The following is a 14,321-nucleotide window of genomic DNA, read 5'->3' as shown; positions in this document are numbered from 1 at the left end:
ATGGTGACTCGCGGTTGGTGCGTGTAATGTACAGTTTGTCTAAACTTTCCCCATTGCCATCTCCTCCACTTTTCCCTACACATTCTTCCTCCTCGCTGCAAAATCCATCAAGAAAAGACAATCCCCACTCTGTGCGTTTTCCACCCACTGTCACCGTCCTTAAATCTATTAAGTCTGCTTCCTTGTGCTCTTCTCCTTTAACAGCTGCCCCTTGAGTTGACGTTGTAGCCACCTCCGTGTCCTGGCGTGTGTATGTTCTTACCTTCGCTAATATCCTCTCTTCCTCTTCCTTCCTTTCCGATTTTTCCCTTTCCCTTTTTAATATGCTCTCTATTACTTTACCTTCTTCATATTTCCGGGCGCTTTCAGATAGTATTTTCTTTTTCCACGGTTCCATTTCCCTTTCCGTCTCTTCCTCCTTCCGTTTCATTTTTCGTTGCTCCCTGCGTGATACTCTCTCTGCTATTGCCTTCATCCACTCCGCTTCCTTCTTCCTCTCTTCCATTCGCTCCTTCATCCTCTCCTGCTCGTTCCTATTCTCCTTTCTCTCCTTCTTCCTTCCTCGTGTTTCTTGCTCGAGCTGTCTGATCAGTGCACTTCGTGCGTCTCTTAATTCAGCCAACCTTTCCTCCAGCATTTCTTCCTTTACCTGTGACAGTTGGCCTTCTCTTCTCTTACTCACCTCTGTCCCTGTCTGTGTGTTATCCGTGTCTTCCTTAGTCACCCTCCTCACTGCGTCCTCTTCTTCCCCTGTTAGTGTCCCCCGTAGCTTCAAGAGCACCTGTGCTGCTATCCATTTGTCTGGTCCTATGTTTGTGATGTGTTCCCCACTTTTCTTTCCTCCCTTCATGCCTGCCTGCGTGGAGTTTGAACCTATCGTGCTCGTCACCTCCTCCTCCCTCTGGTAGCTATCTGTAGCGGCATATGGTGAAGGGCTGTATGCAGGGTTTGAGTACCCCTCAGTGGCTGTCAGTTGTTGTCTGGCGGCTTCTATTAATTCCGTTACTGGGTACAACCCTCCTTCTTCCTTCTTCACTATCTTCCCCAGAGGCATATCTTCTGTCCCTTCCTTTTTCACCTCCTCTTCTGATACTGCACCTGATCCTTCTTTCTCCTTCTTGCCCTCTTCTGTGCATAGTGCATTGCTCCTTGCCGTGCCCAGGCCCCCTCCCTTCTGCTTCTCCTCTTTGCCTCCCTTTGTTGCTTTGCTCCCTTTCTCCTCTGCTGCCCCTTCCATAGTAAACATCCCCATTGCCCCTGGCCTGACTCCCTGGAACATCTTTCATAAGTTAAACATCTCTATATGGTGAGCTAATTTCTTTCCTTTGTATGTGTTGTGTATGTATGTCAATAGCGAGCTTTGGGTGTATGAGTCAAAGGTGCCGTTAGGCGGCCATGTTGTCAGTATTTTGTTGTCTGTTCCTTGAGTCCAGTCGATACTGTACTTGATAATCTTCTCCTTGTGTGGTGATAGTGATGTGAAAATGTGTAGTTAAAATGTTTCCCCTCACTCCAGACCCCGACCCGTAGTATGTGGCCATGTTACAGTTTTTTTTCCCCAATATCAACCTTCTTTACCTGGCCCCGTAAACTGGGGACTTCCGACCGTCCGCTGAAAAGTAATACAATTGCAAATGTACAGTTCTTTTTCCTTTATTATTTGTCCCCCTTGATGTCACCAGTACGGTTTACCGGTAAGAAACCGTTATAAGATGAAAGAGCACGCAATATGTTTTACCCCCTTTTGTCCCCCGTAAACCCCACAGCTATCCTCTCACTTCAACCGGAGCAAGGTAACCCACAATAAACTCTTATAATCGGACTGCGCACGCTGCATTGCCTCGCCTATGATACGCCCCTCACCAGGGGAGCTTAACCAGCCAATTATCTTCCGCGCTCGGGAACAATCTAGCTACCTCCTGCGGGGATACTTCATCTACCTAACGAGCTTCAACACTCAATTAGTAGGGATCCTCATCTACTCATTGATCTATAACGCCAATTCATAGGAAAGCCGCACCCCTTCCCTACAGGTGCCCGCGATCTGGACAAATCAGTGCCTTCTGACAACCACACGTGGTACCTTTCGGGTCCACCCAATTCGCTCCGTGACGCGGTAGAAGACAGCCCTCGTGCCTGTCCAGCCACCGCTCACTCGTCTATCGTCACTTATTTATCAAATCTTTTACAACACACTGTAAACACCTCCCGCCACCCTTTTCACAATTCCTCCCCCCTCACGCACAACATTACGTTGCTTGTTGGGTATGTCATACTCACCAAGTCCTCTTGAGGCGGGACTGCCCGACTGCGTGCACCCCTCCAAAGCGGCTTGCCACCTCCCCTCGTCTGGACCACGTCTGGACACTCGCCAACCGCGGGCGGGATACTTCTCAAGTCGGCTCCCGAGGGAAAATATCCAGGTTGCGCTGTCCGGTCTTCTTACAGTTCCACAATGGTCCTGTAGTCCTCAAAAGGGGGCAACGGCAGAGGGGGCCGTGCTGCCGGGTCTCCTCGCTGCAAGAGGCCCTGGAATGGTGCTCTCAGGGTAATAGACCTCAAACAGATCTCAGCAGTGCCTCCAACTTGTCAGGGTGATCTCCTGGGGGCCGGCAGAGCCGTCCGCGGACCCCCGGGGCTGGGGAGGCCCCAACTCCTCCTGCATCCCAAAAGGAGTATGACACACGCATACAAGGAGCAAGGCAATTACTGCTGTTTATTAGAGTAACAGCAGGGATACGCTTAGACTGTATGCATCCGGAGAGGCTCTCGTCCTTAGTGGGGCTCGCAGGCCCTTTTTACAGCAGTATGACGCGCTACTTGCGTCACCTGGGAAAATCATCACAAAACCTATCGCCACTTCGGGTTGGTTCCCCGAGTGGTAGGGTTAGTATAGATATCCTATGGGAAGAAATGTTAGTGGATGAGGACGGGGCAGGTGGTATACTTGGGCTGTCTCTAACAGTTGCTACATTGGAATTGTTACAAGGGGACCCTTGGTGATTGGCTAAGAGTAATAGTGTCAGTGATTAGCCCCCTGTATTCTGATTGGTTCCCCCGTGAGCCCCCAAGCCTGAGACCATAGCTGTTCCCAGCTCGCGGTGCACCTGACATTAGCAACAATGTGTAACTATGTGTTTGTGCGGACAATGGACAGGTCTGCTTATGGGCTGGTGAGCAGGTCTTTCTCATCGCTGTAGGTGGCCAACTTGTCGCTTCGTTGTTGCAGATTGTGTCCCAGACGCGGGACCTTGGCGGTTCTCTGTCTCGTAAGCTTGGCACCTTGTCAGTTCGGCTTGGTCACGTGTGGGGAGACCGTAGCTGGAGTAGAATTATGAGCATTAGATTTTGTATTCTGTCTCTGAGGGCTTGGCACCTGCAGGTGTAACCTTGGTGCTGGGCGCGCGGCATGCGGGTTGCAACATCGTGGCCTTGGCTGTGGGCTCTCATTGGGGGCTCGTTCTGCATGGTCAGCACTTGCATTTCGTTCTGGGAGGATTTTCGTTTGCGAGGCTCCTGCCTGGGGACTCTTGCTTGTGGCCTACTTGGGCCTAGTCCGTGGGTAGCGGTACATAATCCACATTATGGGGGTCGCAGGGTGACAAAGCGTCATACACAGCATTAGATATACATGGTAACGTCTTCATAGAGATAGGTATGATATGGTATGATATGGTATGATATGATATGATATGATATGATATGATAGCGAGAAAGCATCAGCAAGCATATACACAAGCTCTTCAGGCGTCTTGCGTTTCTGCTGTGCTGTAGAAGGCCTATGTGAAAAATAACAACTATGCATGTCCGTGGGTAAGTCAGTCTGCTATGTCATAGCACTGAGTATGTTCTTCGTGTGGGTTGGTGTGTGAGTGACCAGTGTGCATGGTGGCACATGTGTTCTTGTCTGTTGGCTATGTCGTCATGGCATCTCTAACGATGTGAATACTTGTGGCTGTTGTTCTAGTCGAGCTGATCCATGTTGCAGGCGTTGGCTTGAGCATGGCGTGCTGGTGGGCATACTCCTTGTGCGTGTAAGCTTTTGAAACAGGGTACTTTGTCATCTGGTAAGTAAGCAAACTCCTCTTGTGGGTAGTGCCTGGGCCGTGATCCCCTAGGCCTTGGTCTGGATGAGATTGGGGAAAGGTTGTTATCCCATTCTCCCACTTCAGTGTGTAAAGCAATGGCCTTATCAGGACAATGGGAAGAAGTCATGATGAATGCAAAAAAAGAATGTAAGGACCAATGGCCTAAGATCACAAGCTTATTAACATGGGTTGACGATGAGGGGGGACCATTGCAGATATTACCACTGAAGAATGTATCCTTATGTTTCAGAAACAACGGCATGATAAAATGTTGAAGGAAATGTCAAGTGTGGTTGTGTTTTTTATGTACCAGGCATGAAGGGAGGGACAGCAGTCCCAATGGATCACTACTGGGCCTGTGGATCAAGAGCATATATGAAGCTACCACCAGAATGGGGAGGAGTCTGCTCATTTATTATTGATAAATATACCAGCACTAGTACCACAGTGATCTACAAATTGAAAGCTTTCTCAAAACGGATGAACACCAGAGAATGAAGAGGTCACTAACCCACCTTCAGCTGAAAAGAGAGAACTATTTTTCAGCAAAGTCGATAAAAGCTTATGACATTATTTCAGATAAGCATAAACTACTTGGCAAGATGGCAATTATATTTACATCCATATTTATGCCAGGACTTCAGACTGAAGTGAATGCCATGTGGTTACTGATCACCAGTTGGGAGCTGCTACAAACAATCAACACGACAAAGGATTTAATGCAATCAAAGAAGAACTAAGGGACCATCCGGCTCATGGCCCTCCAGTACAGAAATGTATTGGACTTGATTACAGCAATGGAAGGTAGCGTTTGCGCCAAGATATGGCCTTCTTGCTGTGAGTACCTACCTGTCCATGATGTAGAAAACGGGACTTTGACATTGGCAATAATGATGTTGTTGAAGGCAAGTACCTGAACGCTTATACCAGAGAGAATACAACCCATTAGGGAAGAAAGCACTAAGCCGATCTTGTAAAGATAACAAGTTTTAATCTCACACGCAGATGAGAGCAACAGCAAAGGACTCTGCTGCTAAAATCGTCTGTCAAAAAGTAGTACAAGTAGAATCTTATAAAGAAAAACATTGTCATACATGACACAATACATAGGGTAAAATCCTGCTCGGTTGGTTGGTGTGCGCCTATACAGAATCCGCCTGACCATTAGGGATGCCAGGCCATTGGTTCCAGCCTAATCCGTCCCACTTCCATCAGATGGGTGCTGCGGTGATAATCTTATTCTCACATCGAAGGTCAGAAAACAAATGAATTATGCTCTACTTTATCACTCATACTGTATATTGGCAGGCGTTAAGATGGGCACAAAGAGGTTCTGGGGCACTCTAACCTTCACACATACATTTCATTCACTCTCATCTGTGCCATCCGTCTCCAAGGTCTCCACCCTCGTGTTGAACTATAGTGTATCCCTCTCAGCACCTCGCAATACAAATCACCCGATTGTCGCTTCAATGATGTGCATTTTGAACATCTCAGGACTTGGGACTTGTTAATTTAGGGTTGGTGATCAAAGGGCACCTGGTGCCATGGAATTCAGAGGTCTTAGGTTTTAGTCAGTTATATGGGCTATAACTCATGGTCGCCCGGGGATCGGCCGGGTCAGGCTTTGGCCAGTGTAAGATAACATACACACCAGGCGCCAGTCTGGGATCGCAGCCTTGTAGGGCACATTCCTCTCGAACATCTTTGCAACACTTTTAGAACAATGAATACGCGTTGTGGTGGTTCGGGTTGTGGGCTGTCCTCATGGGAGCTCAAGCATGGCTGGGGGTTTCTCTTGTCTCGCAATTTGGGCCTAGTGTATGCAATGCTGCATTTACTGCACAGGCCTTCCCTTCTACAATGTAAAGCGCTTTGGATTAAGGTGCTATATAAACACAATAAATACAAATTCAAATACATGTAGTTACTAATATCTATGCAAAAACAGCAATGCTCCTCGCGCCGTATGCTGTACTATGTGGATAGACTATATTTGGTTATATTGGAGTAGAGTCCTTTTGTATTGGGAGGTGGTCCTCTCACCATTCCCCCTACCTCTGGCCCATCATAGTGCTTTGAATGCATTTCGCCTCACTCTAAAGCGCCTATGGTGGTAGGGCGAAGCTGCCCACTTCCCAACATTGTCAAACCTGCACACAAAGATGGAAGAAGAAGTAGACCAGACTAAAGGAGATGAGTGGTTCTTGTCCTTGTTTTCTTGGATTCTGACCTGGATGGCCAATGCCTTCGAGATACTATGAGCAATACTAGTGTTGGTGATGTTGGGATTCTGCGTTCTGAGAATCATCATTGCACGATTTCAAAAGACAGCAAAGAAAGCTGTTGGGATGAAGATAAGGATTGATATAAACGCTGAAACTGTTCAACACATGCAAAATGAGAGCTCCACCCATGACAATATAAAGAGAAGTCCTGTGTCACCCCCAGGAACAAAGTTATATTACCCTAAAGGCTACAAAAAATATATAGGACATTGGGTATTCTGTCCACCATTCGGGGAGTGCTGCTATAGGACTTGGAATGTGGGTGCACATATAAAGAATGCAGATCACCTGAGGGGCATGGCGAAGATATGGATCCGAAAGAAGACACAGTGTAAATGAAGGTGGAAAAGATTGAGGAGGTGGTCGAGGACTCGACTAGAGGGGGGAATGTAGAGGAGCAGCTGACGTCATCTCTAGTGCCCCCCCCCCACCTCTGTCATACTAAAAGCAGAGCAGGAAGACTCTGTGCATGGCACCAGGGATCATCCCAACACTGCACTAAAGATATGAGCGACGTTATGCACTCAGATAACCGTATTGAATGTACCCTTGCACTGACGTGGTGGAAGGTTGTCGGCATACACCATTGGCTAGCTGTATGGTTCACAATGTTGGATACATGAGGTCTCCCTTTTGCAAGCACTTCTCTATCCGGGCCCGAAAACCCATGCAGCAGTTACATGCAGCACCCTTCTATTCTAAAGCCATGTCTAGGGCATGGGGATGATTAGGGGTGTTGGGGAAGTTGGACCGAAAAATGGGGATGATTAGGAATTTTGGATTTTCAGACCCCCTCCACTTAAAGGCCTTTGTTAGGGAAAATGGACAGTAAAATGTGTTAGTTGAGAGGTACGACATTGTGAAATAGATCTCAGAATAATCAGCATTTGAGTGGAATTTAAGATTAAGCTTGAAACTAAATGTATAACAGAGGTTGGAGACACATGTTAAATAAAAGGGGTGACAGTGGAAAACCCTGCGGAACCCCAGAAAGGATGGCAGTAGATTTGAAAATAAAAGAATTGTCATGGAAAGCAGGTGCAGAACTCTATCTCGAGTAAAGTTGGTTTATCAAATCTATGATAACAGCAATGTAGGATAAACACAGACAGCAAGGGCATACAGGTCCCAGCTAAATCTCTTGCCCCCTAAATTCACTTCTCTTCAGGCCTTTGACAGCACAACAGTCGCAATGCAATGCGTGGAGGACTTCAGTCTGCCCAAATGAACACAGCGGCTGGCTCTGTGACGCCTGGTCAGTTTCACCGCATAAGGTCATTTCAGTCCACATGAGATAGTTTACACAGCTGCATGCATTGAATTCAATTAATCCTTAATATTCCTCTAACGGCAGTCATCTGAAGCAACTTGCTCAGAGCACTTGAATATATTTTTGTCAGTAAAAGTGTTTCTTTAAATAATTTTGCTGGTGGAGAAGATTGCAAACGTGCAATTAAATACATTGTGCATTTTTAAGCTACCTTTCTCCCTTTCGCATGCAAGCACCAAGCTCAAAGTTGATTCTGTCCTCGGCTGCATTGGTGCTATTACTAATATTGTGACCAGGTCCTTCTCAAATCAAATCACCATAGACTTTACAATTGCATTAAATACACTTACAATTACATTTCTTACCCATATGGGTGTATTTGCATTTTTCCCTGAAGGAACCCATCTTAGCTGTTTGAGACCTGCCTTCCAAAGATAAACAGACCCACCTGCATCAGTGGAGACCGGCTGGAAATCAAACAGTGCTGCGTCGGAGTGCTCCCTCCCCGATTAATGTCATGAAGGATTTCATCCTGAATCAATCACTGGCCATCTCCAGGGAAGGAGCCAGTGATTGTGATGGAGAATTGAGCCTTTGAATGTTAGCAAGCGCTTCTTTATGCGTGTTAAGCGTTGCAAGACTTGGCCCTGGAGGAATGAGGATTTGGCAAGAAGCATTGCTTTCTTCTACGCAGCCAATGCGTCTTCGGTTGCGCCATAAGAAGGACAATCTCGTCACTTCCTCCAGGCTTTCTCTTTGCTTCACTACTCTTGGTTCAGTGCTTTGAGACCCCGGAAGTGGACTGCTTCTGAATGGAAGTAGGCCAAAGTAGGAAAGTTTCTGAAGGATCGCAAGGCACTGTTGCAGGTAATGATGACATACAGGGGGTAAATTAAACATCGAGATCATCAGATAGGATGTTTCGTATGTCTTTTTTCCTACGCGATATGGACTGAAAGGGAAGTAAAAAAACCTGACAAGATAGTGGATCCAAGAAGAAGGAATGGTGTTCGAGAATTGAACTCTCTGCCCTCTCACCAGATTTAGATCCAAAGTGTTCCGCGCGATGGGACGCGCTTATCGCTAAAGATGGGAGATCGTGACTGCAGATTATACCCCGTAATTTAGCCCAATCTGGTTTCTGCAGGAGCATAATGGCAAAAATTGAAATCCACAAAAATTCGAAGATTAGGGTATTGTAAAACCTTGTGTAGCTAAGATTATAGCTAGCGTAGTTAGAACACTGCTGGCTGATCAAGGACGATGGCATGGCACAATGTTGACAGTGAAAGATCGAAAGTTCTGTTAGAAGATCAGACCTGGGAGGATCACTCTCCCAAGTTAATGTATCAAAGCAGTCTACCTTGGGAGCGCTCCCATGGACTGTTTTGTGAGTCCCCTGTCGTGTCATCTGTTGCGGGCATAACTAAGTGAGGTCTCTGGCCAGCACCGCCTTTTTATCAGGTAATTCCTTCAATGATTGCCAACATGTCGGTTTGAGTTTGGAGCCGATGGTCGCACTCGTGGGTGAATGGGAACAGGAGAAGCCCTTTACTAATAGCTGGCTCGTGACCCATGTTTCTTGAAATAGGAGAACATTGAGAGCTTTCATGCTGCGAATGAAATCATCAGCAGTTTTACGCTGGACCCTGTGGACATAAGATGAATACCCTGGACAACCAAGGGATTAAACCTACGGGCAACATTAGAAGCATTAAACATGCGCTCAAACATCTGAACATGTCTTCAGTAGCTCAACTCTGCGGCTACCGCCTCCTCCTACTCCTCCTCCTCCCCTACTCCCCTCCTCCTCCTCCTCCTCCTACTCCTCCTACTCCTCCTCCCCCTCCTCTTATACCACCTCCTCCACCTCCTCCCCTCCTCCTCCTCCCCCTCCTCCTATACCTCCTCCTCCTCCTCCCCTTCCTCCGCCTCCTCCTCCTCCTCCTCCTCATCCCCTCCTCTGCCTCTGCCTCCTCCTCCTCCTCCTATACCTCCTCCTTCTCCTCCTATACCTCCTCCTCCTCCTCCTCCCCTCCTTCTCCTATACTTCCTCCTCCTCCTCCCCTCCCCCTCATCCCCCTCCCCTCCATGTCGTCCTCCTCTCCCCCTCCCCCTCTACCTCCTCCTCCCTCTCCTCTGCCTCCGCCTCCTCCACCTCCCCCTCCTCCCTCTCCTCTCCCTCCTCCTTCTCCTCCTCCTCCTCTCGCTCCTCCTCCTACTCCTTCTCCTCCTCCCCCTCCTCTGCCTCTGCATCATCCACCTCCCCCTATGCCTCCTCCTCCTCCCCCTCCTCTTATACCACCTCCTCCACCTCCTCCCCTCCTCCTCCTCCCCCTCCTCCTATACCTCCTCCTCCTCCTCCCCTTCCTCCGCCTCCTCCTCCTCCTCCTCCTCATCCCCTCTTCTGCCTCTGCCTCCTCCTCCTCCTCCTATACCTCCTCCTTCTCCTCCTATACCTCCTCCTCCTCCTCCTCCCCTCCTTCTCCTATACTTCCTCCTCCTCCTCCCCTCCCCCTCATCCCCCTCCCCTCCATGTCGTCCTCCTCTCCCCCTCCCCCTCTACCTCCTCCTCCCTCTCCTCTCCCTCCTCCTTCTCCTCCCCTTCCTCCGCCTCCTCCTCCTCCTCCTCCTCATCCCCTCCTCTGCCTCTGCCTCCTCCTCCTCCTCCTACACCTCCTCCTTCTCCTCCTATACCTCCTCCTCCTCCTCCTCCCCTCCTTCTCCTATACTTCCTCCTCCTCCTCCCCTCCCCCTCATCCCCCTCACCTCCATGTCGTCCTCCTCTCCCCCTCCCCCTCTACCTCCTCCTCCCTCTCCTCTCCCTCCTCCTTCTCCTCCTCCTCCTCCTCCTCCTCCTTCTCCACCCCTTCCACCCTGGAAGGACAGACATCCACCAAGCAGGCAAGTATGGAATCCTGGAGGGCTTACCAGAGAGTCTGGATTCTGCAGTTGGGATGCTTCAGTCCTCTGCAGATCGACTCCAGTCCTGAATTTCCAAGCCGGTTGTGACAGAGGTTGAGTTCCCTCAGGGATGAATGTGCGAGTAGAAGGGAGAGCTCTTGGCAGCAATCAGCGGAGGGGGCGCAGTCTTCCAAACTGAACGGAGAGGAGAGGCAGACATGGTGAAGCATGCCGGGTCAAGCATGTTAGGCAGAATCATATGCAGCACCCTTTGGGAACACCACACACAATTAAGACTACAAGTGACAGTACAAATTCACCTTTGGTACAAGCCTGTACTACACAGTAAAGCGGTAGCGATGGCTGAGCAGCCAGACTTATCTCAAGAGCAAGTGAGCAGTATCAGAAGTTACACAAAGGACAGCAATTAATATGGTTCAGACAAACACTGACTCAAGGTTTCTGAGTAAAATAATATACATTTATTTACACATTAATTTGTAAAACAGCTCACTAAAGTAAAGCAGCAGAAAATCACAATCGTATTACACTACACACCATCCAATAGATTCTGGACAAGTTAAGCTCAAAAATGGAGCAAAATGGCACTCCAGCAATTTAAAAGGGAGGGGAAAACAAAGTTAGGCACGAATTGAATAACACCAACAAGTAAATAAGCAGGGCAATCTAGAAAAAGGAACTACAGTGAGGAAATCAGATTCAAACAGGGCCTGGCCCAAAGTCAATGGGCCAGAGTCTTTTGCTCAAGATCACACAGTTCAGGGTGTTTCGCGCCTTGAAACACTTGCTTATAGGCGCGTTATAAATGCCATAATATATCATATCAGTGTAGTTTGAGGTTAAGTCTTTTCCAAGAGTTCAAGACAAAGTTGGTCAGCAGAAAAAATAGTTTAAAGAATAGAGAAGGACAAGTCCTCGGATTGGCAAAAGGTTTCACACACTTTCACTGCGGCTGGACGAAACAAACAACCGGATTTGAACAGTACCTTAAATGGAGAAGAAGCTGCAGCTGAGGCGGACGTTCCTTGTAGTTCCTGCAGGCTCACGGTTCCTGAAGCGACTGTCGGACTGACACAAGGTAGGAAGACTCGAGGGTCCTGCACTGTCCAGGGAAGAAACCAGCAGCAGAGCAAAGCAACGAATAAAAGGTGCGCTCCTTAAAACCCAAGCAGGGTCCGTTCCTCCTGGCTATCCAGTTCACTGTAGCTCTGTACAGCAAATTCGACCAGAGAAGGGAGACCTGATGAGCAGTTTGGGAAACTGGTTGTTCCCACCAGCTCAAGGGGAGAAGATTCCTTGAAGATCTTCCCTGTCATTGGAGTATGAAGATTCGGACTTGCAGCAGGGCTTCACCGGGCAGTTCACTCGTTGTCGGGGTCCTCTTCTGTCAGCTCCTCTTTGGTTCTTTCGTTCCAGTGGCAACTCTGCCTTTCCAGACCCAGAGACCTGCTTTTTGTGCAGTTTTCACCCATTCACAGAGCCTGGCTCTCAATCACACAGCAGGGTGGCTGTCCCGGACAGACGCCTAAGGAGGGCTTCTGTGTAGAAGCCTGCGAAAGGACGGTGAACAAAGGAACCAAACCTGGTTTGGCCCCCAGATAAAAACACGAGAAAGACTTTTATAAAAAGAAATGGCGAATAAACCCAGCTGGAACCATATAAAAATGTATATGGTCTTGCAGGTTTAAATTCGAGGCTACCAAGATAGCCTAAAACAATACCACCATAGTACAATTTGTGCTCGCGGGTGACTGACAGCCCGCCAGGTCTGACCTGGCAGGCCGTGCGGCACCCGCGAGCACAGCTCGTCGGATGCACCAGCACCGTTATTAGCGGTGCCGGTGCATCCGAGCTCCCCATTCCCATTGAGCCCTATGGGGCTCAAATGGGAATGGGGATCTACCGGTACCTGCACCCGCAAAAGGGCAATTATCAGGTCCGCCTAACTCGCCATGACCCGGTAATTGCCCATTCGCGGGTGCCGGACCCGGATGCAACTCCGGCGGCAGCCGTGCCGGTTTTACCGGCACAGCTACCACCAGGGTTGTAATGAGGCCCACTGTTTCAATAGTGCCCAAGGGGGTGCTTTGTGTTAAAATGTAAGTAAATTGTGATATATTCAGCAACAATGGTCAAAATTACTAACTGCATAGTTAAGTAACTCATCAAACTGGTCCACATTGGTACATGCATTGCCCTATAGGCCAGTCCGAGCCTGGCGGCTCATCCATAATGGCGAGGGGGTGCCCACCCAGTGGCCTCTCACCCATTGTGGAGGAGCTTAAGGAGCCAGCCCAGTGAAACAGTGAGCACTCCCTCAGCTGCTTTTTCCAGCTGATGAAGTGCTCCTGGGTTGGCTGAACTGTCAAAGGGAAACACTGTTTCCCTTTGACAGTTCAGTTTAGTTCCCCAGCCACACATGCTCACTGAGCTATGCAAGTGCTGGGGTGTTTTGCTTCGCCAGCATTGCATAGCTCATTGGAAATGCTGGCTGGGGCACTGCATGTCTGTATGTCCGAGGGGGAGCTCCTGCGCCTCCTCGCACATACGGACAGAGCAGCCTGGAGCAGGGCGTTTCAGCACCCACACGCAGGCCAATGCAGAAGGTACGTTTATGTCAATTGTTTTTATTTAAACATGTGTATGGATGCGTGTATGCTTATGTTATGAGTGAGTGTATGGTGATGGATGCTTGTGTGAATGATAGAGTGATTGCTGTATGAATGTGCAGCGCCTTGCATACACACATAATCATGTTGATTGTGTTAGGCCCAGTGGGGCCCAGGGGACAGAGATGGTATCTTTTTACTGGACATCTATCATAGATGTCCAGTAAAAAATGTCATGCCTGCCCCCCGGACACCCCAGCACCAATTGCAAACTGTTTGGCTATTTACCCATTTTTTTGTTTAAGGTATGCTCTACAATACAACTTTTTAACCCATTATTTAAAATAAATTCACAGGGGAAACCCCCCCCCCTTTATTAGTTTGGGCTCCCTCACTATGCTCGGTCGCTATGGCATTTTTGGGGGAAATAGTTATGCCCCTCCACTTAAAAAAATCACCAGCCGCCACTGGCCCGCAGACTGTGTTGGGAACGGGATGGGGGGAACCCAGGGACTATGGTGGGAGCACAATGGGCGGGAACCATGGGATAGTGGTGGGAGCAGACTGGGGAGAGCCCAGGGTGTGTGATGGGGTGGGGAGAGACCAGGGACTGGGTAGGAGTGGGATGAGGGAGCCCAGCGACTGTGATGGGAGCAGATGACGGCGCGCAATACATACTGTTCATTTGGCATTTCTGGGGGGTTCCGACCTGCCCAGATTTTGCTCAGGGGGGCCCCGGCCAAAAAGGTTTGAAGACCACTGCTCTATACAGATTTTTCAGATAATCCACAGTGTAACTAAGGTGGGTCTCCCGACTGTAGCTTTCCATATCAGACATGATTAATATTGCTTTTTAGTGATGTTTAGCCTTGTGGTTAGTTGATCCAAGGTAATAGCAGCACTCTAAGTGAAATCACTATACTTGATACTCACCGCTGTACACCAGTGTTAAGCAGAATTATATGCAGTACCCTTTGGGTTAAGTCTTTGCCAAGAGTTCAAGACGAAGTTGGTCGGCAGAAAGGTTAGTTTAAAGAATGGAGAAGGACAAGCCCTCGGATTGGCAAAAGATTTCACACACTTTCACCATGGCTGGACGAAACGAACAACCGGATTTGAACAGTGCCTTAGTAGAAGAAGA

General features: G+C 48.6%; 1 protein-coding gene across 1 annotated transcript in view; it reads right to left on the bottom strand.

Annotated features, from left to right (window-relative positions):
- Positions 1–14,321, bottom strand: part of LOC138452928 (NACHT, LRR and PYD domains-containing protein 12-like) — a 716,497-nt gene that overhangs the window by 259,598 nt on the left and 442,578 nt on the right. The window contains exon 7 of the mRNA XM_069605289.1: positions 10,578–10,745. Within this exon, the coding sequence (XP_069461390.1) occupies positions 10,578–10,745 (168 nt within the window). The remainder of the gene's footprint in view (positions 1–10,577; positions 10,746–14,321) is intronic.

Source organism: Ambystoma mexicanum, chromosome 4p (genome assembly GCF_040938575.1).
Source record: "Ambystoma mexicanum isolate Mex_15411 chromosome 4p, UKY_AmexF1_1, whole genome shotgun sequence".
NCBI classification, from domain to species: Eukaryota; Metazoa; Chordata; class Amphibia; order Caudata; family Ambystomatidae; genus Ambystoma; species Ambystoma mexicanum.
This window is presented reverse-complemented; position numbering and strand designations above follow the sequence as displayed.